We start from the raw sequence: 25533 nt of genomic DNA, 5'->3' as shown, positions 1-25533 counted from the left end.
TGGCAGAAATGCCCCCTACTGGGTAGCCGCCATGCCCAGCAAGGGTGGGAAGGAGGGTGTCAGGAATGCAGAGACGGATTTCTCATTGGAACGGGTTGCATGTCCTTCAGGGCTGCATGTCCTTCAGGGCGATGGTTTTCAAACATGGTTTTAACAGCGGAACCCATTCCCCAAATGGTACCTTTTGCCAAAGTCCAACATATAAGACAGATTAAATGGAGTGACTGAGTTAAGTGGGGAGGGGCTGGGTACCCTGCCCGCCCAACTGCCCTCAGCCCGCTCAGAGGCCCTGAGTCTCCTCTGAGGCCTCTAAGCCTCCGTGAATGCTGTTTGCAAACAACTGGCCGTGGGAGCCACACTTTCAATTTAATGAGTGTCCGCTCCCGTTCCCCCACCTCACCCCCTTGTCTGTGTTTTTCAGGGCGACGAGGGCTTGCCTGGGCTCTCTGGGAATCCAGGACCTCTTGGACGAAAGGTATACCTTGGTGTCGATGCTTTGCCTTGCCTGGTGGGCTTCCTAGCAAGCGGGGTCTTCATGCAGGAGTGCTGTGTGCCGCCCGCCTGCCCACCTGCCTCTCCCCAGCTCCCTCAGCAGGGGGCCGGTGGCCGGAGGGGAGAGAGGTTTCCGAGGGTCCGTGCTTGCCAGAGGGTGGGAAGCACCTTGGCTTGGAGGAGGTCCCGCCACCATAGTTAAGGAGGTGTGACAAGAAGTGACCCTTCCTCTCAGGGCCCAGCTGCTCCAGGGAGGCCATCCTAGGGGTGCTCATGCTGGTGGAGGGAATATTGTCAGAGCCGGGAGCCCCCACTGGCCCAGCTCCTCCTCCCATGGGCGGAATGGCGGGGGCCCGACGCATCCCCTCTCTGAACCTGAGCCTCCTCCCATCTGGAATGACCATGAGCCCCCGGGGCTGTAAACCAGGAGCAAGGCCTGGAGCATGGACGTTCAGAGAGTGGGCTCTGGGGTCGGTTGAATCTGGAGTCTACCCGCGGCTCCACCATTTCCTCGCTGTGTGACCTGAGGCAAGCCTGACCTCTCTGGGTCTAATATCATCCCTCTGATATACCGCAGGCCAGTGTTCTATAGAGGCAGTGAGTTCTCTGTACGTTCTGAGCTGTTGTCATCTGCCCCCACCCCATCACTGCTTCAGTCAGGCAGGGGGAGTTACCTCTAGTTGCCTTTGGGGGAAGGTCTGCCATTTTCCTAGGTGGTGGGTCTCTGGCTTGTAGTGCCCCTAGATTCCTCTCTGGCTTCCCAGCCAGGGTGTTCCATCCTTCAGACTCAACTCTAGTTGTGTCCAGGAAGCCCTCTTGGAACCCTGACCTTCGGTCTAGGAGACCCTACTCTGCTCAAGGACCCATAGGCTATCTTAGCTGAGTTATTTCAGCCCCAAGACCAGCTTCACCAACAAGGATGTGTGAATCTGGTTCATCGCTCTCCCTACAGAGCCTAGCACAGGGCTTGCGCATAGTAGGTGTTCAGGAAACGGGGGAGGACAGTGCAGGGCCAGGGTCAATTGCTTTTTGCAGGAAATACCCCATTGCTGATGGGTTTTCCGTAGATACATTGGCCTAGGGCCACGTCTTAAGCTTCTACCCTGACTCCCAGCTGTGGCCACAGCTGCCGTCTTTCTTGGCCATCTGGTCCTCATCTGGGCAGCTGTGGCTTCTCCTGGCTCCATCCTGCTTGTGCTCTGAGGGTCCCTGTGGCACAAGGGGACTTGGAACATCACTCCCCCCCTCCCCTTCCGCTTCTCCTCCACCCTCCGTGGCCAGAGCAGGCCACACTGCAGACCTGAAGAAGCGGGACCCAGACAGGAGTCCGTGGCTGTCTGAGCTGGGGAAATGTGGTCTCTTCTGCCTCAGAGAACGCAGAGGGACTCCCTCTCCCCACTCACTTCCCCTCTGGGCTCCAGCATTTTCTGATGGATGAGGTGTGGAGGTGTGAGTGGAAAAGTCTCCTTCCAGTCATGGCTCATAAAGCAGCCAGTGGTGGTCTCGCTGTGTACGGGGGTAGCAGTCCAGCAGAGGAGGCGGGAGATGCAAAAACAGACTGGACCGGCTCCTGCCTGGGGTTCCAGGCCTTCCTGCTCTCAGCAAATGTCCAGGGAGGCCGAGATCCCCCAACTCAGGGGAACCAGCTCACCTGAACAGGGAGAGACATCTTTTCTAAATTAAGGAAGAGCTTCCACGTGATAGGAAAGCTATCTGGCAAAGCCATTTCCACCAAGGCCCTCTGGCCCCGGCCTAGGCAAACATGGAGGAGTTTGGTGTGCGGCAGGCCAGTGTCACCTGCTCACAGAGGATGGTGGGCAGAGCATGGGGTGCTCAGGTCCTAAGGCAGGGACCCCTGACTAGAGGTGGGGGTCAGGGAGGAGGACCAATGGGGCGGCAGCCGGGCCTGGAATTGTCACTGTTGTGTCTTTGGTGACAACAGTAGCCACTTTGCCCTGATCCTGTTGGGTGGTTTTTCTGCCTCATCTCATGTGGGGGGGCCTTGAGCGAGAAGGAACATTGGTGGGTGAGAGGCGAGGTCTGTGTCCCCTTTGCTCATCAGCACATTGAATTTTGGTGTCACCTCAGAGTGACACCAGTAACCCTAGTCATTCATTTATTCAACATAACGGATTGAGTGACTATTGTGTGTCAGGCACTGTGCAGACCTCTGAGCTGACACATAGACGAAAATCCCTGTTTCCTCAGAGCTTGCAGTCTTGTGTGGGGAGACAGACAATAAAAACAGTAAAAATACGAGGTGTGTTAGAAGATGAAAAGGGCCATGGAGAAAAGTAGGCAGAAGAAAGGGAGTTTGGGTTGGGAGTTTCCCATACTGACCAGCGTGATAGGAAGGTTTACTGTCCCTCATCACATTGTTTCCTAACAGTAACCTCTGGGAGTTAGGCAGTATTATGCCCATCTTACAGCTGAGAAAACTGAGGCCCAAATAGGTCTCATTCATTCATTCACTCTTCCAGTCATTTCACAAAGATATACCCAGGTACCTGGCCGTGTGCTGACACTGGTGTTAAACGCCAGTGAGATCACTGGGGGCTCACGGAGAGTGAAGTCTACAGCCCCAGTTCACAGCCCCGCTGTGCGTGAGAATCAGCGGGGGAGCTTGCCCACCTCCCCACAGGGGTTCTGGTTCAGTTGGTCTGAGTGGGACCCAGGCAGTAGATTCTCACATGCAGCCACGGCTGAGAGCCACTGGATTAACAGAAATAGCTGTCGGGGTCACTAAATGGCAGAGCTGGGATTTGAACTCAGGTCTCCTGACCCTTAGTCCCTTTCCCTTTCCCCAACACTGATTGAAACAGCTTCTTAAATAAAGTGGGCCCATCAAGTGGAAAAGAGCCTCCCCGCCTGAGAAGGCTTCTTTCTCTGCATCTGCCTGCGATGCTTGCTAAGGGACTTTGCTGAGCTGATTCCAGGTGGGGGAGCAGGTGCACAGACCGTGTCAGACACGCCTGGATGGAATCCCAGCTGTGTCCCTCTCCTGCTGTGTGAGCTTGGGCAAGTGGCCTCAGTTGCTTCATGCAGTGGTTGGGAGGGTTAAATAAGATGCTCTGTCCTCAGCACCCAGCACAGGGCTGGCACAGGTAGATGCATACGTATTTGTTGAATGAATGAATGAATGTGTGATCACGGTGAACATGAAGAAGCAGTGCTGCAGAAGGTCTTGCCCACCTGGTCCCATCACTCATCTTGCTTAGTTACCAGTTAACCACCCTCCACTAACCAGAAGGCTACCAGAACCCTATTTGTACCTTGTGAGGGCAGAATCCCATGCTGCCCCTAATCTAACCCTCCTGCCTTCTCTCCTATAGAGCAGCGCTTCTCAGCTGCCCCCCAGGGAACAGTTAACAATGTCTGGACACATTTTTGGTCATCACAAATGAGAGGGGGCGCTACTAGCTTCTAATGGGTAAAAGCTAGAGATGTTGTTAAAGACCTTACAATGCATGGGACAGATGCTCCACCCGGAGCAGAACCTTATCCAGCCCAAGGTGTCAGCGGTGCCGAGGCCAAGAAACTCTGCTGTATAGAAACCCTCACTCCATCCAATCCTGTGTGCCCTGGGCCTTCTGCCTCCCTGCATTTGCTTCCGCTGGGCCCTCTCCTGGCATGCTCAGACCAGTCATCTTCATGGATCTGTCCCTTGATTCCATTCTCGAAGGCCATCTTCTCCAAGAGCATCTCCCCAGCACCTCCAGGCAGAATTCATACCTCCCTCCTCACACCAGCCCATTTTCTCAGCCTCTTTAGGACTCTGCACTTTCTGGCCAGCAGGCAACTCACTGGTGTCCTTGGCACATTTGTCAGACGAGAGCAAGTGCACAGAGGAGGACCTCTTCTTTATTTCCTCATGCGGGGCTTAGCACAGTGCTGGCCACAGACATCTGCTCCGTCGTCCCTCACCTCCCTGCTTCCTCTGCCTCCTCAGACATCACTAATCGCTCTTTCTTGCCAAGCCTAATTCAGTCTCAGAATCTTTCTTAACACATTCTTAACACATAACACATTAGACATGACTAATGGAATGAAGTTGGTACTCAAGTTGAAACTTCCTCCTGGCTCCCTCCTGCAACCCTCACCCTGCCCACGAGCCCTCCACATGCCATCTGAGTTGGCCACTGTCTGTGAGATCTGTGCTAAAATGGGAGGGCAGAGGGGGTCATCTGAGAATTTTTGCAGGGAGTGTGATTGACGCTGCCTGAAATGATCTCCTGCCTTTCTGCAGAACTGCCAGTTCTACCTGGATGTAGCGCCCCTACTGAGAACCTTCTCTGGGCTCCTCTGCTGAGCTGCTCTGGGTTTCTGGGGTCCATACCCTCTCCATTTCTGAGCTCCTCTGCCCCTCTGCTCTCCAACGTGGCTTCTCCTTCAAGCCTCAGCTCACCGTGCCGCCTCCCCTGCTTGGCTGTCTGCTCTCTCCTAGCACTCAGTACTTCTTTGTTCCACTTCATATGTGTTTAATGCCCACATCCCGTTCTAGAAGGTAGGGAGTGAGTTTGCTTTGTTTATCAGTGTATTCTCAGTGCTCATATAGGGTCTGGCTCATTGGTGGGGGCTCAGCAAACCTTTGAATGCATGAATAACCAGATGAATGAATGAGCCCTACCGAAACTGTACCTTCCTGCCCTGACCTGCCTCAGGTACCCACTAAGTAGAGTTTGGCGTCAGATGCCTAGCTATACTGTGAAGGACCGTGCTTCTGGATAAGCCACACATCACATTTCAGAATCCTATAATTTTTGAGCCAACAGGATGCTTTGAGCGGCCAGCTGGGGAAACTGAGGTCCAGAGAGGAGCAGGGACTTGGCGAGTATGCTGTCGTGCCTCACTCTGTTTCTTGGCGTGTGTTTCTTCCTCCTGACCCTTTCTGTTGAATGGGGCTCTCGGTCCTGCTGACTGCCCAGTGTGGCTAGGGGCTGCCAGGGTGGTAGAGAAGTCCAGTGGGAAGCCTCACGGAGTGCTGAGCGAGTCTGGTGAGCTCCATTCTGCTGCGAGAGAAGCCGGGACCTCGTGCAGGCCGAGGTGGAGCCTGCAAGAGCAGCTTGCAGGGGGGATCAGCTGAGGTCTAGGTGTACGTTGATCCTCAGGACCCCCAGGCAAGGACGGACCCCCCTCCTCTCCCTGCCCAAGGCCCAAATAGCATCTCAGCCGATGGGGAGACTGTCTGCAGCAACAGTGAGGTGATGTCTGGTTTCGCCTTGTGCGTTGTAAGCAGTGATTAATCTGGCTCTCAAACCAAAATACAGCCCGAGTTCTATTATAAACATGGGTGCTGTGGGGACCCGCCTGCCCGGCAGCCAGAGGCCCCTTGCCGATTACGTGGTCCCTGGAGCTCCCCTGAAGCATCTGCTCTCCCCTAGTCCCAGTCAGGCACTTATCACCCACGGGGATATCACTGCCCGTGGGTCTGTCTACCTTGTGGTCAGTGTCCGCCCCGTAATTACCCAGGGCCCTGTAGAAGGTGATGGTTTAGATTCTTCCAAGTCCTGTCATTTGAAGCTATTTGGCTAGCCCCAGCTTGGTAAACACTGTTAAGGTGCCTCCAGGGAACATATGAACCTCCCTCCGCCGCCCCATGCCTTGGCTGTGCTCAGTCTCAGCGGCTCCCAGTCTGCTAAGAGGAACAGGGGTTCAAGGCAGTGTTCAAGGCCCTTCAGGGTTCATGGTTTGGGAAGGACCTAGGAATCGTGGCCTTCTAGACAAAGCACAGCCCAATGGGTCTGGAGTCGTGCGGGACGGTCTGGGCTTGGCCATAACTCGCTAAGTAGCCTTGGGTAAGTCCCTTCCCTTCTCTGAGCCGCAGTTTCTCATTCTATCCAATGAGAAAGGAGGTCGTCAAATTGACAGCTTAGGTTCCTTCCAAGTCAGGTAGTTACTCCGGAGTTCACGATGCTGCTGTCATCCATAAGCTGAGACCTGGTGGCGTGTGGTCTGTAAGGTGGTCCTCGCCTAGTGGCCCTGTGGCTCTTCTAGGGGGGCCTTGGGCCTCAGCAGTGTGTCTCATCCATGAGTTGGTGGTTGAGGACACGAGGATTCACAGCCGGCTTCCTCTGGGAAGCTGTGTGGCCTCAGGGGAGTCTCCACCTCTCTGAGCCTCAGTTTCCTCATCTGGCAAATGGGCATGGCAATTCCTACCTCTCGGGTGATTGCAAGTTGCTGACGAGTTGATGTATTTAAGGCTTTAGTGCCGGGCCAGGCATAGGGCAGGTCACTGTCCATGTCCCCGAAGGTCATTTGTTTCCTTTTAGCTATATCCTGAGTAAAAGATTTACTTGAAATCTCCTTCTGGATTTCACTGGCTAAAGCGCTGGTTTCTAGCAGGCTTCTTTGTGGCTGCACAGGAAGCCAAAGGAGCAGGTGATGCTCAAGGGCTCCCCGGACCCCTTTCACGCTTCTCTTGGGATCCTTGCTCCATTATTGCATTGGCTCCATTATGGCACTGAGGCAGGCAGAGGATGGCAGAGAGAGGCTCAGAGAGGGCAGTCACCTGGGCTGAGTCACACAGCCTAGAGCTCAAGGCTCCGCCCAGCTCTTCATGGGAAAAGGCTTTGCTTGTTCTTCCTCATCTGCAGGCTTCAAGTGGAGAAAGGATGGTGATGGCCATTATATGTGTCCTGTCCATGACACATCCCTGCTCAAAACCCTCCTGTGCTTTCCTATCATCTTACTGCCTGGCATGCTCTGGCTTCCTGCTTCTTCTCTGACCACACCGCCCCTCTGCCCCTTACCGCTCACTCGTTCTGCTCTCGTCACACGGGTCTCATTATTCCTTGAGAGCATTCTTGCCTCAGGGCTTCTGCACCTGCTGTTCCCTCTGCCTGGAATGCTTTTCCCCGGAGAGTCCGCCCTGTGTCCAGCTTCCTCACACAGAGTAGCCTCCCCTGCCTGACCGCCTGCAGTCACCACCCTCCCCAACACTGTCATCCTCTGTCCTCCAACTCTGCTCACTTTTCTTTGTAGAGCTAGTCGTTGCCACACATTATCTCTTTTTAAAATTTTATTTTCAGTGATGGTAAAAAAATACATCACATACAATGTACTATCTGAACCGTGTTCGTGTGTGCAGTTCATTAGTGTTAAGTATATTCACATTGTTGTGCAATCCATCTCCAGAACTTTTTCATCTTGCAAAACTGAAACTCTACACCCATGTAAGCAAACCTCTGAGACATTACCCTTTTATATTTATTTGTCTTTATATCTACTCAATTAGACTGTAAATTCTGTTAAGGCAAAGGATGTTGTCTTCTTGTTCATCCAATGCCCAGAATGGTGCTGGAGCATAAAATTGCAGTAAATGTTTGTTGAATGAATGAATGAAATATAAAGATCACGGTACTAACAGCAGCTAGCCTTTACGGGGCCTTGAATTCATTGCCAGATACGGTGCTAAGTGCTTCACACATTATACCATGTAATCTGTACACCGACCCTTAGAGCCCCATTTTACAAGAAGAAACCAAAGCTCAAAGAGGTGACATCAGTGGCCCCAGGTATCCAGCCAGCCAGTAGTGAAGCAGGATAGGGATCCAGATTAATTTGAAACAAGAGATCTTAACCACTCTGCATGCTGGCTGCTGGCTGTGGCCTGTGCCTCCATTTGCCCATTGGGGAAAAGAACACACGCCCCCGGGTAGGAGAATCTCAGCCAGCCGTAATGCGTCAATCTCATGGGCCCCAGGTTTGAGATGCAGTCATAATGCTGGGCTGTCTCGAGGCGTGAATAGGTGCAGAAAGAATGCTTGTAAATTCCCCAAACCTCTTGGATCAGACCAGCGCTGCTGTTTATGATTAAGAGCGCTGCTTTCTGGGGGTTTGCGGGGGTGCCGAGTGTGTGTGCCTGTGGGTATCTGTGGACATGCATGAACTGTACATGCCTGGGGGCGGGGAACTGCAAGGCTCTCCATGTGGCCTCAGGTGTCAGAAGGACCCAATGGTGGGCGTAAGCCTGCTGCTCCTTAGCAATGGGATTTGGAGCAAGTGGCTTCCATTCTCCGAGACTCAGTTTTCTCCTCTGTAAAATGGAGATGATAACCCTTAACCCCCTTTCCCCACACCTCATCTGGCTGTTGTAAGGGCTAGAGGACTTCATAAAGGTGTAATCCCATGTTATTTATTTATTTGTTTATTTATTTTTGGCTGCATTGGGTCTTCATTGCTGCGTGCGGGCTTTCTGTAGTTGGGGTGAGCGGGGGCTACTCTTCATTGTGATGCGCAGGCTTCTCATCGTGGTGGCTTCTCTTGTTGCGGAGCACCGGCTCTAGGCATGCAGGCTTCAGTAGTTGTGGCTCACGGGCTTAGCTGCTCTGCGGCATGTGGGATCTTCCCAGACCAGGGATCGAACCCGAGTCCCCTGTATTGGCAGGCGGATTCTTAACCGCTTAACCACCAGGGAAGTCCCTGGTGTAATCCCATGTAAACAGCAGTGCGTAGAGGGGGTCCACAGGCATCGTGTGTGTGTGTGTGTGTGTGTGTGTGTGTGTGTGTGTGTGTGTAGTCTAGAGTCTCATTTATCAACTCCTGGGGGAGCCCTAGAACTCTTGAGTTCCAGAACACCAGAGCTGAAGGGGACTTGGAGTTCTAACTCCCTCATCTGAGGTCCAGAGAAGGACAGTAACCCATCCAGAGTTGCACAGTAAGTCAGAGACCGTGTCTAGGTCAAGTGTAGGGCTCCCCTTGAGAGGGGGTCTAACGGAGATCACCCCGTCTCCTCCACCCTGTCTGAAATGGAAGCCCCTGCTCCATCTTATTTCATAACAGCCCTAAGCTGATGGAAGCTTGAAGTCCAGTGTTTCCCTTCAGAGAGCTCCTAACGCCTATGAAATGGCTCAGGTGGTCACCCCAGCACCACCTGAAGGCACACACTCGTTCTGACTCTCTTGATCTGGAGACCTGGCTTTGGGGACCATGGGAATTGGACCAGGGTGACAGAGGGTCACGGTCGGTACTGGAATGTTGCCAGAGTCTTTCTCAACCATTGAGTGGCCTCTTTGCCCCTGGAATACTTGCTGGGACCAGTGGGAAGAAGGAAGGCAGCTATTTTCGTTCATACATTTGGTCAATGTGTGGGAGATCATTTCCGTTAGGGGGTTAATGAGAAGGTCCCGACAGAAGGTCCCAGCATCGTGGTGGTTGAGCATAACCCAGACCTTAAGGTCCTGATCAGTCTACCCATCCACTAAGACATCCCTCCACCCCTGCTTCAGACGTTCCCACCTTCGCTCTGGATTTGGAAAGAATGGTTTGATACAGCATCACCCTCTCGCAGTTGCCGTATCCTAATTTAGCTCCCAAACCCTGCCCAAGGAGTGATCAACCCCCAACGTCTTCTGGTCTAAGAACCATTGGTGGCGGAGAGGGAACCACAGGAACCCCGATGTGCATATATCCGTTCTGGGAGTATTTATTGAACACGTCCCCGCCACGGTGCATGCAGTGCTGAAAAGGCAGGCGGGGAGGCTGGGCCTCTGCGATCCATGGGCCCAGATGTGTCTTCCCAGCCTGATTCAGTCTCTTCCCCCCACAACAGGGACACAAGGGCTATCCTGGACCGGCGGGGCACCCCGGAGAACAGGTGAGGGCTGCAGCCTCTGCCCCACCCTGCTTGCCCTCCCTCACTCCAGCCCCTGCCTGTCCCTGGCCTCCTCCCTGGGCCCAGCTCCATGAGTGAGCTCCAGAGCCAGGAGGTTCTGCCTCCCATCCTGCTGGGGCCCCCACTCTACCCCACCTCTCAGCCAGCCACATCTGCCGCCTGAAAGGGCTGGAGTCCATGCCGGCCCGGTGTTGGCATGAGCCACTCGACTCCAGTTAGAGCCATGAATAGCTGGCCTGTTCCGGGCGATGTTAGGGGATATTATACACGCCGCCACGGGGTTTGCAGGAATTTTGGCTGCCCCGGCCCAAGTCAAGCAGCAGCCGCTGCCAGCATGGGAGAGCCAGCCAGCCAGGCCTCCTCTGGGCCTTATTCCTGGGCTTCGAGCACAGAAGGTTTTGTCCCTCCAAGCTGGTCTGACCGGTTTCTCAGAGGGGTGGGCTTGGGGGCCCAGCAGGCCGATGGCCTCCCCTTCCTCCCATTTCATCTCACATTCCTGCCCTTCTCTTTGTCCATTGTAAGCCCTGGTCCCCCCCCCACCCCCCAGATCTGGAGCTGGGCAGGGTCTCTCCTTTCCTTACGTTTCTCTTGTTCCTTTGCAGGGGCAGCCGGGACCCGAGGGCAGCCCAGGGGCCAAAGGTTACCCTGGCAGGCAGGTGCAGTATATGGCTTCTGGAAGCTCTGTGGCCGTGGTGGTGTGGAGCTGGCCACGGGTGCCCCCAGGCAGAGGGAGGTGGCAGGCTGGGGGCCAAGCAGCTACACCTGCTGGGTGGGCCCTGAAGAAAGGGCTGTTCAAGGGGGCTGTACCGAGGAACCTTCTCTGAAGGCAACAGGGCAAGGATGCCAGGAAGAAACAGAAGAAAGAGGAGTTCCGGGGCTCTGGGGGTGGGGCTCCAGAGGCTCCCCCTGAGCCACCTCCCTGGGACCCCAGGGTAGCTGGGGGCTCAGTTTGAAGACCACGAATGTAACCCCACTCCCATTCTACAGAAGGGGCAGCTGAGGACCAAAGGAGACAGGACTTACCCTGGGTTGTTGGCAGCAGGTAGCACGTCTCCATATGTCCTTGCCCCTCTGTCTTTTGTGTTTCAGGGGTTACCTGGACCTGTAGGAAACCCTGGCCCCAAAGGCAGCCGGGTAAGTGGGACTTGGCAAGCGCTACCCGGCTGGAGCCTGGTGGGCATTAGCTGTCCCTCCAGTGGGCCTGGTGGGAGATCAGGGTTGCAAAGCCTCCACCCAGGGTCTGCTGGGGGCGTTGGGGTCGAGGCCTCCCACCTGAGCACTCCCTGGACCGCAGAGGGGCAGCAGGATGGCCATGTGGTAGGGAACCTTTAAGCCAGCTTGGTCCCCATGGCCAAGTAATTGGGCAGCAAAGGTCTGCTGGGGGCTCAGCCATGGTCTAGCTGCTATAATCAGGCATTTGCTTGCCGTGTCCCCCAGCACATCCCAAGCGCTAGGGAACTAAAGCCTGGGCCAGTTTGTCCGTCACTGGAATCCTCCCTCTCCTGCTCTCACCTGAGGACGGGGTGGACCACCCTTTTGGGAGGGCAGTGCTGCCCGATGGGTGAACGTTGCCTGGGCCTGGAGGCTGAAGGAACATCTGCTCTCCCCCTCCATCAAGGCCCCTGGAACAAACCCTGAGTAGCTAGCAGCCTCAGTTTGCCCATCTTTTCAATGGGAGTGATGTCCATTCCTACCTCTGGCATGGTTATGGGGATACCAGGAATTTGGAAGCAAATAGTGCTGAGGAGGGGCCACCCGATGGGGCCTCCTTGGTGGGCTGTGGGGCAGCAGAGAAGGTTTGGGCGAAATGAATGGGGGTAAATGGAGTTTGGAAGACTAAGAAATGATGTGCTGGAATTCTCTCTTCTATATACAAGGAAACTGGGTTCATGGTGGGGATCCGACAGCCCCAGTTCCCACAGCACGCCTAAGGTGGGGATGGGATGAGGACCCAGGTATTTTGAGGGCTGGGCTCTCTGCCTCTCAAAGAACGCTCAGCAAGTGGGTCACACAGTCCTGCGTCAGGCCAGGTCAAGTGTGACGCGTCCTCCGCGCCTGAGCCAAAGCTATTTATGGCTGCAGTCTCCGCCCGAATCCCTGGAACTGATGGGCGGCTGTTAGGAGACCGACTGGGAGGTGGGGAAGTTCCCCAGGACATCATGATGGTGACGTTGATGTTGATGATGTTGATGTTGATGATGATGATGATGATGATGATGGGGTGGGGTGGGGTAGGGGTGGTGAAAGGCAGCACCCGAGGAGGCTCCTGTCCTAGGATGCTGGGCCTGCCTCCTTTCCTTTATCCAGCTGTTCCCACAAGCTATGGCCCCAGAGGGGCCTCCTGAGCCCAGGGAGAAGGTCTTCCCAGTTCAGCCCCAGGTCTCTGATCTGCCAGGAGGACAGGAGGAGCGAGACAGGCTAATGACATCTGGGGCTTGCAATATGCCATGCTGTGGCATCCTGAGGCCACATGTGGGGAGATTGCTGGTCTGGCCCCAGCACACCCGTCTCCAGGGTCACAGGGTCCTGAGCAGCCTGGGTGAGCCGGGGCCACTCAGACTGCCCTCCCAACTCTGCCACCACCGGCCTCATGTTTATGAAGCAGGCAGAGCACAGACTTGGGGGCAGGGTGACTGCCTTTGAGACCTGCTCTGCCATTAACCCGTCATGGGAGCTTGGGCACATCACTGGACCTCTCCAAGTCTGTCACCTGCAAATCTGGGATATAAACCCTTCTTGGAAGGATCGGTAAATGTCACTTGTTAAGATGATGCTGAGAAGGAGGCCCTATGACCTCTTGAACTTCTAGAGAAGGAGAAATGGTTGTGAGCCTGCGATGGTTGCTTGTTTGCGGGAGATAATGTAGCAAAGTGGTTAGGAGCCGGACTGGGAGTCAGATCACTTGGATTCAAATACCACATTCTGCTACATTCCAGCTGTGTGACCCTGGGCACATCACTTCACCTCTCTGGGCCTAAATGGTCTCACCTCTACAGGAGGCTAATAGTTCCTACCTCCTGAGGGTGTGATGAGGGCGCAGTAAATGCACTAATGCTTGCAGAGCACTGAGAAGTGGGCCTGGCACATAGTTTGTGCTCACTCAATGTTAGCTTTTGTTATAGCTCTGAGTAAGTCATTTCACAAACATCTAGAGAGTACGGTTAGGGATAGGCACCCTGGGCTAGGCCCCTGCTCTTGAGAAGCTCCCAGGCTAATGAGGCCATGAAATGTGGACACCACTAATGAAGATACAGAACAGGAAGTGGTACATCTGTTAACTGAGGTGCGAATATGGCGCTGGGGTGGAGGGAGGAGGTGACTTCTGGTTTGGGGCGTCAGGGATGCTGGCCAGAGGAGAGAGCCTCAGAGCTGGGCTTGAAAGCGTTGGCTGTGCAGTCGTGGGGCTGAGAAGGGCCTGCCTGGCGGAGGGCACCGGGTGGATAAGGGCTGGAGGCGGAAAAGCTGGACTCCACCCCTCACTAGTTGTGCCGCTTTCTCTCCAAAGCCGTAGTTTCCCTTGCTTAGTGGGGGGAGGGTGGGCAGTCAGCAGGGTCCTCAGGAGGGTTGAATACAGTGGCACACATGCTTGCGGGATGCCAGCACGCCTGGGTGACAGCTGCTGTCACCACCGGACGCACTCAGGGGCCCAAGGGTGGATTCGAGCCCCGCGTCCATGGGGGGCCTTCGAGGCCTAGAAGGAGGCACTGCAGAAGCCGAGAGCGCCCGCCAGCGTCCCTGGGGGTGGGTAGGGCTTGGCGCCACCCTAGCATCTAACCCGGCAGAGAGCTTCCTTCCCGCAGGTCCCAGAGCCCCCGGCGCGGGGCGGGCCTCCCCCTGCGAGCGCCCGCGCCCTTCCCTGGCGTGAGGGTATGTGCCTTTGGACTACATCGTGGAAGCCAGCACCATGCAGTCCATGGGCATATACACTTGCCTCAAGGCCTATGTCATCGAGGAGCTGCCGGAGCCGCCAATGCCTCCAGCGAGGAAGAGGAGCCGGGTGCCAGAGGGCAGCGAGGGGGGCTGGGCCGGGCCGGGCCCGCCATATCCCGCCACTCGGCCCCTCTGACCTCCCCTCTGCTCTTTCCTAGGGCTACATTGGACTCCCAGGGCTCTTCGGCCTGCCAGGGTCCGATGGAGAGCGAGTGAGTATGCTTTCTTTGTTTACCTCCCACCCGGCCACCCCGTCTGCCAGGTGCCAGTCTGGAAAAGTCACAGAATGCCTCCTGGAGGAGGTGCCCCGGAGTTGGATAAAGGGACAAGTCAAGGCAAACGCCTTCCTGACACAGGGAACAGCATGTGCAAAGTCCAGGACATATGCTGACTTGGCGAGTTTAACAGCACAGTCAAAGCGCTGAGTGTGAGGCAGGAATGGGGCGAGACAGGCTGCGGGGGGCACCTGGGAGCAGTTATACGGCACTCAGGGGCCAAGGTCAGGAGAGGGACTCTGTTCTGAGACCGTGGGGAGCTACTGAAGGGCTTTCAGAAAGTGAGAAACGGGCTCATTTCCTATTTCCGATCAAGTGCCTACAAGCTACGGCCCGTGGGCCAGATCCCGCCAGGCACCAGTTTTGTAGAGCTTTCCGGAACACACCACGCTCATCTGTTTATGTGTGTCTGTGGCTGCCTTTGCTCCCACAGGCCTCTGGACCTTCCTCTCTGTTCCCTCCCCGCCTGAGCCCGTATTTGGGAACTCAATAATCTCATCAACAAGCTGGGTAAAGAGGATCTTAGGGAAACAGGAGCATTTATTGAGTGTCTGCTGAATACCAGGGCACTGGCTGCTTTCCTTAGGAATCTCCCCAGCTCACGTCCACGCGGGCCCCGACTCTATAGCCTCTGAGGACCGCCCATCTGGTGTGCAGATAGCTGGAGCCTGCTGTGTTTGTGGACCAGACGCCAGGCCCTCTGTGACGTCCTCTTGTGGGTGAAAGAGGGGCTGGTTTGGGGCAACACTGCTTGTCTCCTGCTGGAATCCTGTCTTGACTTCTTCCCTGTTTCCCCCTACAGGGTCTACCCGGCGTTCCTGGCAAGAGGGGCAAGATGGGTAGGCCGGTAAAGATTTTCCGTGTCTATTATGCAGATTCTATGGGTGAACCTGACCTCCCACTGGCCACGCGGCCCCGTCCACCCGCGGCCTGGGCATTCTTCGCTTCTCTCTGCTCTGCCCTTGCTCTGCTTTGAGTGTGTGGGTGTGCGTGGGGGGCTGTCTGGGCCTTGTGTCCTGCTGCCAGAACACTGACTGGGGCTGGGGCCTCCCGTGGACGCTGGGCCCCTCTGGGATGCAGCCTCTCTGTGCATCCAGCAATTGCCCTGCAATGTAGTTCTGTGTCTGGGGGCGGGGCTTGTCTGGGTCATGAGTGTCCTCGCTGGGGGGCCTGTTCTAGACTGGGTCTAGACTGGGTATCTGCGCTCCTGTGTCAGAGAACGCTCAGTCTCCGTGCTGTCCTGGTGTCACCTGTTTTACTCGTGTACACGCAAGGTCAGAGAGCAGTGGGGTGTTGGGTAGGCCCACAGGAGGCATGACCACAAGAGGGGCTGAGCAGGACCCCCGATCCACCAGGTCAGGCTGAAGGAGACCCAGGACTGTGACTGAGGCATCTTTCTTTCTGGCCCGGCCCATGCTGGTGGCTTAAGGCTCTCTGCTTCCGCCCTGCAGTTCAACTCCTAGGCTTAGAACCATCCTCAGCTCCGGGTCTAGGCGTCCCTTTGCTTGTGGTTGATGGAGAAGGGATGGCGGGGGAGGAGGTTAGACGGTGAGAGGCAGCTGGGAGGGAGCCAGGAGCACCCAGGGTGGCCCAGAGGGGGTTGTCTGTGATTCTAGGGTTGGCATGCGTGTTCATGGGCACCTTACCTGTTGTAGTCTAGGGATCTGGGTCCTCTGGGGGCCAAGTGGGGGATTCAAAGAAAAGCAAGATCCAGGTCCTGGCCTCAAGGAGCTGACAGAGGGGGTACCTAGGACAGTCCGTGGCTGACAGCCCCCCTGTGCCTGAGGGCTGATATCTGACACTTAGATGTAGACAAGGAGCAGTACCTGATGCTTCTGGCTTCAAGGCAAGGACTTGCCCAAGGTCACACAGCAAATTGTGAGGGCTGGCTTGGCCTCTGGATCTCTTCCTCAAGCCAGGAGACCTTTGGCAAGGAAACTCATTCATTCATTCACTGAAGTTGAGTGTGTGCCATGGACCAGGCACCGTGCTTGGCGCTGAGCAGTGAACAAGACGAAATTCCCCTTCTCAGGGGCAGACAGACAAACAGACAGTGACTGAATGGGGGAATGGAGGGTGAGTGGTTGAACGTCAGGTGGTGCTGTGTGTTAAGATGGAGTAGGGTAGGGGGACCGTGAGTACTTGGGGTATGGGATGTTGGATAAGTTGGCCCAGGAAGTCCTCCTCTCTTCTTGAGAAACCTGAAAAAGGTGAGAATGGGAGCCATGTGGCTCTCTGGGGAAGAGCATTCCAGGTTGAGGGAACAGTGGGTGCAAAGGCCCTGGGGTAGGAGCGTTGCTGGCTCTGAACTGCAGTTTTCCCATATGAAAAATGAGGATAATAGCTTCTAGCTCGTGGGGTCATTGTGCTTGGTAAGTAGTAAGAACTCAATATAATAGTGGCATTCACTGTTTCCATTCGTAGTTGTTTGGGTGGCCGAGGATCTCTCTGGTCTGTGTGACTTTGAGCCAGTGGCTTTACCTCTCTGGATCTGTTTTTCCAAAGTTTAAGTTGCAGAGTGGGAGCAGTTGACTTACTTAGAATATCTCAGTGGGGCCCTGTCCCATCACCCAGGCCTGCCTCCAATGCTACCCATGGGGGATTTGCTCAGACTCCATTCTGGCAGCCCCACAGAGAGCCTGGTATTGCCACTTTACAGATGAGGAGACTGAGGGTCAGGGGATGAATGACTTGGCCAAGGCCTTGTGCTTCTGAGAGTCAGAGCTGGGTTAGAATGTAGCAGCCCGAGCTTCTACCTCTTGTCCCAGGGTGTGGCACTAGGGACAGCACTACAGCCAAAACAGACCAGAAAAAAAAAAGGCAACACTTACTGAGGCCCTTTTACCTTCATGGTATTTGAACCACATGTGGTTCTCCCATTGATTCTTTGAGGTAAGATGGATTATACCTATTTTCCACACGAGGAAACCGAGGCTTCAAAGCCATTTGCCCAGAGACCCTCTGAGGACTTGCCAGACTTCAACCCCCCTAACTTACAGCTCATTTCTGCTTCTTTGCTCCGTGCCTTGTGTCTTTAACTTCCTAAGATTCCACCCTGCCCTCCATGATGGGTGTTCCCTGGCAATGGGGTGTCAGGCGTGAGCGCGAGAAACCGACCCCGTTCTGCCAAACAGCCCCATGGCCACGCAATACCCCTGAGGGCTGTGAAAGTCTCCTTGACTCTGGTCCAGCCGACATGGCCAGCAAATGGGCAAGGTCTGCGTCGGATGTGATTTAATTTGTATGGAATATACTTCATATCACTGAGTCCCTAGGGCTTCGTCTGTGCCTTTGCCTGGCCGCCTAGTCTGCTGTGCCCTTGGCCCACACGCTGCTTGAGCAGACTTTAGGGTCATCCCCCTGTTATGTGCTCCTGAGCCCTTGATCTGCCTGATGGGGTTGGGGGCTCCTTGTGAATGGGTTTTCCTGTTGTCAAAGCTTTGGGCCAGGCGATTTCTAGGCACTTACTAACAAGAGGAAATGACAGGAGAATGAGCTGAATTCCCTCATGCCAGATCCCAGCTGGCCTCATTTCTGGCAGGCCTGGTGATGATTTTGCTGGAGTCCATTTCTCTCCAGCAAGCAAAACCTTAGGCCCATGCACACGGCCTGCTGTGTCAGGCTGGGGAGGAAGGTGTGTGGGAGTCTTTTGCTGATGGGAGCTGAGAAAGACAGCAGAGGTCAGAGCACATCAGAGCTGCAGGAACATTCGTGATGATGTGGCCCAACTTCCTCATCAGACAGAGAAGCAGCCGTATCTTGGAGAGGCCAGTAACTTGCCCAAGGTCACACAGCACATGGGTGGCAGAATCAGGACTTGAGCCGAGGACCCTTGCTTGTTCGTGCAGGGCGCTCTCCCCATCACCCGTCTCCTCTCTGTGCTCACATCTTCAGCCTCTGAAGGAGAGCTTAGACCGCAGCTCTCATCTCACATCACCCGCTGGAAAGTGAAGTGTGTTGTGGTTTCCTGAGGAGGGGACCAGATACAAGATGTTACACAGTTGGCTGGAGTTGAAGGGGTTTCTCCCGGGCTATCCCAGCTCGTCTGGGGCACAGTGCGTGACACGCACAGCTGGGGACCGAGCCATGTCTTTCAGCCAAGGGTCTCTCATGGGGCCTAGGAAGACGCCGCAGCAAATCCTCTTGTCCGGCACCCTGTGGCTTCACTATCAAGCCCGCTGGAATGCCTGGCAAGACCAACCCCTGCTCACAGCTTCTCTCATGGCCTCTGGCCAGGCCTGCCAAGGCTGGTCTTGTGTAGTGAGTCAGGCGGGCAGACCCTAAAGCTTAGAGCTGGAAAGGTCCAGCCTTGGCTCCAGCTCCCTCGGTGTGTGGCTTCGGGATAACTGGGACTTGTCCGAGGCCACATGCCCATCCGGGTTGGGACAGGGCTTCTCACATGGTTCAGTTTTGACCTCAGGCTCTTTCCACTTCTCAGCCTATGGGGAACAGGGAGCAAAGTGGTTTTCAAATGGGGAAACTGAGGACAAAGCAGATGAAGGTTCTTCTTGGTGGTGATGCTGTGAGCTAGGGCTGTGATCCCCACGGTCCCAGACTTGAGCCGGAGCTGCCCCAGGTCTGCCGGCAACCCTGGAATCCTGCTCTCCCTGCCTCCGTCCTCCTTGCCCGCCGAGGTGACTATTTGTGGGTGGATTCCCAGGTGAATATCAGAAGGCAGGGTGAGAAGATGCTCAGCCTCATGAGAAGAGGGTGTTGGATCTCAAGGGGTCTTTCCCTGTTGGCACACTCCGAGAGCACGCATCTTCTAGAAAAGAATACAGGCTGTTGTCAAATGCAGTAGGAAGGATGCAGGTCAAACCTGTGCAGGAACCTCCTGACTTTGGAGAAGGTAAACCCTGTAAAGAGGCCTCCAAGGTCCTTCTGCAGACTCTTCCTAGAGGTTGTTACGGATTCCCACTGTTGGTACCGAACCAGCGTGTGATGACGCATTCGAGTTTACCAGAGGCTGGATTACAAATACCTCACCTCTTCCTCAGCCCAGGGGGAGCTGGGCAGGTGGGTTGTCAGGTGGGTGGGACAGGGCTGACCATCTTGCAGGCCGGGGGGCTGAGTCTTCAAGATGTAGCAGGACTTCTGATCCTGGAGGCTGCATGCATCCCTGCCCCTACATCCCACCTTCCGGAGCAGACCGTTGGGTAGACATTGGCTGCAGGCAGGGGTTAGATGAGAGGGCTCTCAGAGGCCCACTCAGCCTCTGGCATCCTGCTGCAGATGTGGTTATGAGGACCATTCCTTTTTTCCTCGTCTATTCCTCTGAATTGCTGTAGCCAAGAGAGAATGTGGAGTCTCGCCCTGGATCCTGGTTCTGTCTCCTCCTGGGCCTTGTTCTGCTCAAAGTACGAGGCATTCAGTTCCCCAGGGGGGCCCGACCTGGCAAAGTGGAGAAACCACGTGGCTGGGGCCCGGCAGGACGCCGAGCCCGTTCCTTGGGCCTCGGGCCAGCCTGCTGCAGCCAGGAGCTCAGGCCTGCACAGGAAGGTCCTGCTGCCGGCTGGGCCGGGAGTACACGCCATGCACAGGCGGGCACGGCCAGACAGAGAGAAGCAGGCCGGGTGGAAGTGGTGGTGCATGTTCATCTCGGCGGCTGCCTCTCTGGGATCCAGAGGAGCAAGCGTCAGGGCCGAGAGCAAGTGTCAGAACTGGGATGTGTTGCTCAGGGGTGGAAGGATGCAGCAAGCTAGCAGCCTGATGGGGCCTTGGGCAGGTTCTGCGCCTCCAGAAGGAGGTGCTGAATGTCAGGAACACCTAGGGTCTTTCCATCCTAGACCACCTATGATTATTCCAATCATAGATCTGTTCCAGCTCTTTTAAAGCCCTTTTTTCCAACTATTGTGTTCTTAATTACCCTAGAGGTCATCTGCTTGGCTTCTTCGAAGGAAGGGAGACAAGGTGGAGACGGGGATGAGGCCACTGAGCACGTACAAGCAGAACCAGTCCTGAGCCTCAGTAATGCCGTTCCCTCGAGAGACCACAAGCTTGCTCTAGTCTGGTTGTGTATTCATGGTCCATTCATAGCTAAGAGATTGGGCTCTGGAGTCAGACTGCCTGGGTTCAGATCCCAGTTCTGCTATTCCATAGCTGTGTGACTTCAGACAAGTTCCCTAACGTCTCTGGACCTCAGTTTCCTCATCTCTAAGATGGGACCAATAATAAGCCCTCTCTCATTGGGCTGTTAGAGTTTGCAGTTTCTGTCATTGCTGTCGCCCCCCACCCCCACCCCGTCGTCACCCACTGGCTATACTCAGGCTGCATTTTGTCCACATAAGTGCCTCTCTTGGGGGTTTTGACCATTCTGATGGTCTCTCCCTTGCTTATGCCTCAGAGATGTGCCCTCACCTTGCTGCTGCCTCCACGTGCTGCCAGGGACTTGCCCGGCATCCAGCATCTTGGTTCATTGTCTCAGTACCCCAGTTGTACAGCAGAGAAAACCGAGGCTTGGAGAGGCCTGTGGGTGGTAGAGCCAGGATTGTCACTGGGTTGCACTGGTTCTAAAGCCTCACAGGGGAAGCTGGGCCGGCAACTGAGTCTGAGAGGAGTCCTTGAGCCAACCTGGAGTGGCCCTGACTGCAGACCTGTGCGTTTGAACCTGCCTGGTGGCTGCTAGGTATGATTATATTGGGCATCGCAGCCAGGATTGGTGCCTGGGGGAATGCCGTCAGGATCTCTCTCTTCCTGGTGGCAGCGGGGCCGGGGGGCGGGCATTCCTGCACCTCAGGGAGCAGGCTCCTCCCTCCCAGGCCTTGTCCAGGGATTGGGCCAAGCTGAAGGATTCTTAGAGATCACACCCCCCCAGCCTGAGCAGGACAGAGGCCCAAGTGAGGGTCTGCCCGCAGTCACACAGTCAACCTGGAGGCGAGCCCGGGAGAGTCTCCAGACATTGAACTTGGAGAGCAGAGCATGGACTCCCCAAATTCTGCCCCTTGTAGGCCACGTGGAGTCAGCCAGGTGCCCGGCTAGAGAGCATCCCCCTTGTCCCCTGAGGGATTGTCCTCTCGTGCCAAGCCCCCAAAGGCAGAGGCAGTAGCTCAATGCCTTCAGAAGCCTTCCCTGCCCACTGCTCACCCAGCTGATGTCTCCTGCCCCAGGAGGTGAGAGGGCTCTCTACCTTACAGTATGCCTGAGAGGGGCTGGATTGGAATTTGCCAGGGGGACTCCAAGGATGTGGGAAGAGGCATCTTAGATACGGTCAGATGTGGCCCCACAAAAACTTGATCTGAAGGTGCATGCAATTGCACACGCACGCGCACACACACACACACACCCCTACCTCTGCCACTCTCTAAAACCAGTCAGGCACACACTGGAGCAGCTTCTGCATGCCAGGATTTGCCCATGCTCAGCTCTGCCACAGACTTGCTTTTTGTCCTTGGTCAAGTGACATTTCTCTCTGTGAGCCTCAATTTCCCCATCTGTGAAATGGGACCAATAAATAACCTTTCCCTCAAGGGTGAATGTCAAAGGCAAGTAAAGTTTTGCATACAAAGTCACTGGCTTGGCCCAAATCTCTTTAATATGTCCTCGTTTCCTCCTTTGGGTGTCTGAATGAAGCCACGCCTCCTATACGGTCCATATCAATGCCTGCCCTTCCGGTCCGTGAGGGCTTCCTGGCAGAGGTGGGCTTTGAGGGGAATAGTATTCTGGCCAGGGCAAGACAAAGGCCTAGATGCGCACACAGTTCAAGGTCTCTTTGCTCAGCCAATGTAGACTTTGTAATTGGTTTGGGTTTTGTTTTTAACTTTGGTCTTTTTAGTTTAATCTACTTACTGGATTCCCCCAGTAGCGGTAGCGTTAGAAACCAGAAACAAATTATGCTCCATGAAGAATCTTTTCTGTTTGAACAGCTCAGGCATCCACTTGGTCAGAAAAACATGTGCTTTGTTTTTCATTAAATTTCCCTGGGAGAACAGTGATTTGGATTCAAGGAGGGGAGAACAGATTTCCCTGGATTCCAAGCTCGAGGACTTGCTTTTCCTTTTGAAGTAGAATGGAGTTGTTCCCCCTCCTCGGCCACCAGAAGCTTCCCCACAGCTGATGTTTTTCCAGCTGCCTGTGTCCCCAGAGAGCGTGGAGTGGGGTCACGGAGGGGGCGAGAGGGCCAGATCTGTCCGGGCCAGGCCTCCGGGCTTCTCTCAGCTGCCGAACCTCACCTGTGGCCGCGGTGCTGATGTCCCCCATCCGTGTGACTCTGTATGACCTCGACACATACCCTTTCAGAGCCTCATCTTCTTTATCTGTAAAATGAGGATTGTGGGTCCACAGGGTAGCTTTTAAAGAGCACGTCACAAAAATGGCAGAAGGTCTGAGCTGGGAAATGCTGCAGAGGGCTTTCCTGCTTCGACCAATGGGGAAACTGAGGCCCACAGGGGAAGGAGTGACTCTTAAAACTCTCAGCAAGTCAGTGACTGGTCCAGGCCTAGACCCAGCTTCCTGACCCCAGACTCCATCAGGACGGGGTCTCAGCATGGGCGCTGGCATTTCCATGCCGGAGAGCTGGGTACTGTTTTCTTTTCTGAGACTCTGAGGCCATGGGAAGAGGGCTCCCTGGCCATGGGCTCCTCCACAGTAGCTGGTCCTTGGGATGTTCTTTATGGGGAAAGTTTGTTGAGGGCCCGAGGTGACTCGGGACTCCACAGCCTGCCCAGATCCTGGAACCAGGGAGTGAGGTGAGACTGCATGGATGTGTCCTGTGTCCCCTGGGAGTCTGGATCAAAGCCACCCGCTGGTATAAACACTAATCTGCAGATGTTTGCTCTCTCTCATGCCCTCAGGGGTTTCCTGGAGACTTTGGGGAAAGAGGCCCTCCGGGACTGGATGGAAACCCCGTAAGTATTTCATGTCTTTGGGTACAGGAGAGAGATTTGGAGCAAACACATAGCAGGTTTTAGGAACCTAAGCTTTTAGGTCAGCCAGCCGGGCCACCCATGAGCCCATGAGCTGGGCGCTCCTGGACAAACTGCGTGATTTCTCTGAACCCCAGGGTCCTGTCTGCCATGGATGCCCTGTGTACCCCCTGCCACCAGGAGAGCCTTCCAGCCCACTGAGCCCCGGGTCCCAAAGTCCTGGGCTATGTCCCATCCTCAGGGACTCAGGAAGGTTCATGGGTCACTCTCCACTGGGGAAGCCAGAGCTGCTGCCATCTTACAAAGCACCAGAAATGTTTATGGGATGGGGCCTGGGAAGCAGATGGTTTGCAGGCCCTGTATGCAGGGAAGAGCCTAGTTCTAAAGAAATCTCCAGCATAGGCATGTTTATAGCGTTTGTAAATAATCGAGGCCCATGAAGGAACCAGGTCAGCCTGCCCTGGGGAGCTGAGCCCGCCTCTCCCTTCCCGTCCCAGGCTCCAGCTCCTGCGGGGGGAAGATTGTTCTCTGCCTCGGGGTGCAGACCATGTCCAGAGCTCTTTGGAACACCTGCCATGTCCCCCCGATTCTCCTGGGGTTTCCAGCCTGCACAGCTGTGCCCGGAGGTGGCTGCTAGATCCATACACAGCACGTGATTATGTGCCCGTGTCAATTCCACACATGCTCCCTGAGCCCCACCCAGCTGGGGCTGACCTCTGGACTCCCTGCGGGGCTGAAGCCCTGGCCTCGGAGCCACATGGACCTGGGTTTGAATCCTGCTGCACCGCTTGCCAGGCGTGGAAGCTTGGACAAATCAGTTCACCCATCTGGATCTCGGTTTCCTTATCTGTAAATCACGGGGTCCGATGCCGGCCTCAGAGGACTGTTGCGAGAATGAAATGAGAGAGGGCAGGGAGGTGTTGGGCCTATGAAAAGCGTTCACTGGATGGAGGGGTTGTAAATATTAGGTAATAATGGGGCACGTCTCCTGCCCTGGAGGAGCTCATGGCCATCTCCCTAGTCCATTGCACGAGGTGAATTGAGATGGGTGGGATCAAAGAGGTCCCAGGTGCTAAGGAGGAGGGAGAGAGAAGCAGGGAAGACTCCTGGAGAAGATGGCGTTGGAATTGGGATGAGGAAAGAGGTGGGAGGACACTCCAGGTGGAGGAAAGAGCACTGGCAATGGTACCGGGGTGAGAAACCAGAGTCTTTCCCTCAGTGTATCAGTTACTGGATTAACCACTATAACATGTGACGTCATCCTGGAAGTGCCCTTGGGGAGGGGCAGGGATGTCTTTGTTCTCCTGGCCCAGGGGAGCAGAAAGAGGACCTGATGAGTGACCTTGAACAGGTCCCTTCCCTTTCCTGAGCCTCGGGTCCTTCATTTTAAAGCCAAGGCTGCTTCCCCTCCTCCTCTTCTCGTGGCTGTAGTAATGACCTCCCGTCTGGGATTGCACCAATGAAGGAAGACAAACGCTCTGGAGGATGTTGGTTATTACTAATCACCATTTCTAGAGACACCTTTGCATTTTGAGCTTGCTCTAGACCCCTCTACCTGTCTTTACTGGTGCAAGCCATTGAAGGTCCACTTTTTCTTTTTTTTTTGCGGTACGCGGGCCTCTCACTGTTGTGGCCTCTCCCATTGCGGAGTACAGGCTCCGGACGCGCAGGCTCAGCGGCCATGGCTCACGAGCCCAGCCGCTCCGCGGCATGTGGGATCTTCCCGGACCGGGGCACGAACCCGCGTCCCCTGCATCGGCAGGCGGACTGTCAACCACTGCGCCACCAGGGAAGCCCTGAATGTCCATTTTTAGAGATTTGAGAAACAGAAACTTGCACACTGCCACACACGGCCACATCTCCTGACTCCCAGGCAAGAGCTGTGCAGCCTCTCAGAGGCCCTGGGAGGTGGGAACCGGAGAGCCTCCTTCTGGTGGGAGGTTGGGGTGGGGAGGTTCTCTGAGGGCCCCCAGCACCTCCTGGCTGAGAGAGAGGGAGGCCAGCCTGGTGGCTCTCAGCTTGGTGCCCTCACCACTGTGTTACTTCCTTGAACTTGACCTTGGGAAATTGCTTAACCTTTGGCGCCTCAGTTTTGCCGTCTGTAAAGTGAGAGCGAAGTGAGATCTGGGTCAGGCATCCCGCGCGTCTTTATCGCCACGATCAGGATTCTGCCCATTCTCACACCTACGATTGGAAGGTATTGGATTTGGAAATCCAACCTCCCCATTTTACAGATGTGGAAAGCTGATGGCGGGGGTGGGGAGGGTCTCGTTCAAACTCCAGGCCAGGCTCAGTAGAGTCAGGAAAAAGGAGTGGTCAGCTCCAAAGGATTCCACCAGGTGCCCACGTGGAGGATGGTGTG

General features: G+C 55.3%; 1 protein-coding gene across 1 annotated transcript in view; it reads left to right on the top strand.

Annotated features, from left to right (window-relative positions):
• The window catches only part of COL27A1 (collagen type XXVII alpha 1 chain), a gene marked incomplete at its 5' end in the record, with an annotated part of 142909 nt that overhangs the window by 35869 nt on the left and 81507 nt on the right, over positions 1–25533 (top strand). The window contains 7 exons of the mRNA XM_082656534.1: positions 422–475; positions 10043–10087; positions 10708–10761; positions 11195–11239; positions 14194–14247; positions 15113–15157; positions 23100–23153. Of these exons, the coding sequence (XP_082512660.1) occupies positions 422–475; positions 10043–10087; positions 10708–10761; positions 11195–11239; positions 14194–14247; positions 15113–15157; positions 23100–23153 (351 nt within the window). The remainder of the gene's footprint in view (positions 1–421; positions 476–10042; positions 10088–10707; positions 10762–11194; positions 11240–14193; positions 14248–15112; positions 15158–23099; positions 23154–25533) is intronic.

The sequence above is a fragment of the Grampus griseus genome, assembly GCF_964374135.1.
Source record: "Grampus griseus genome assembly, chromosome: 6".
Classification (NCBI taxonomy): Eukaryota; Metazoa; Chordata; class Mammalia; order Artiodactyla; family Delphinidae; genus Grampus; species Grampus griseus.
The sequence above is the reverse complement of the archived record's forward strand: the minus strand, read 5'-3'. Positions and strand labels throughout refer to the sequence as shown.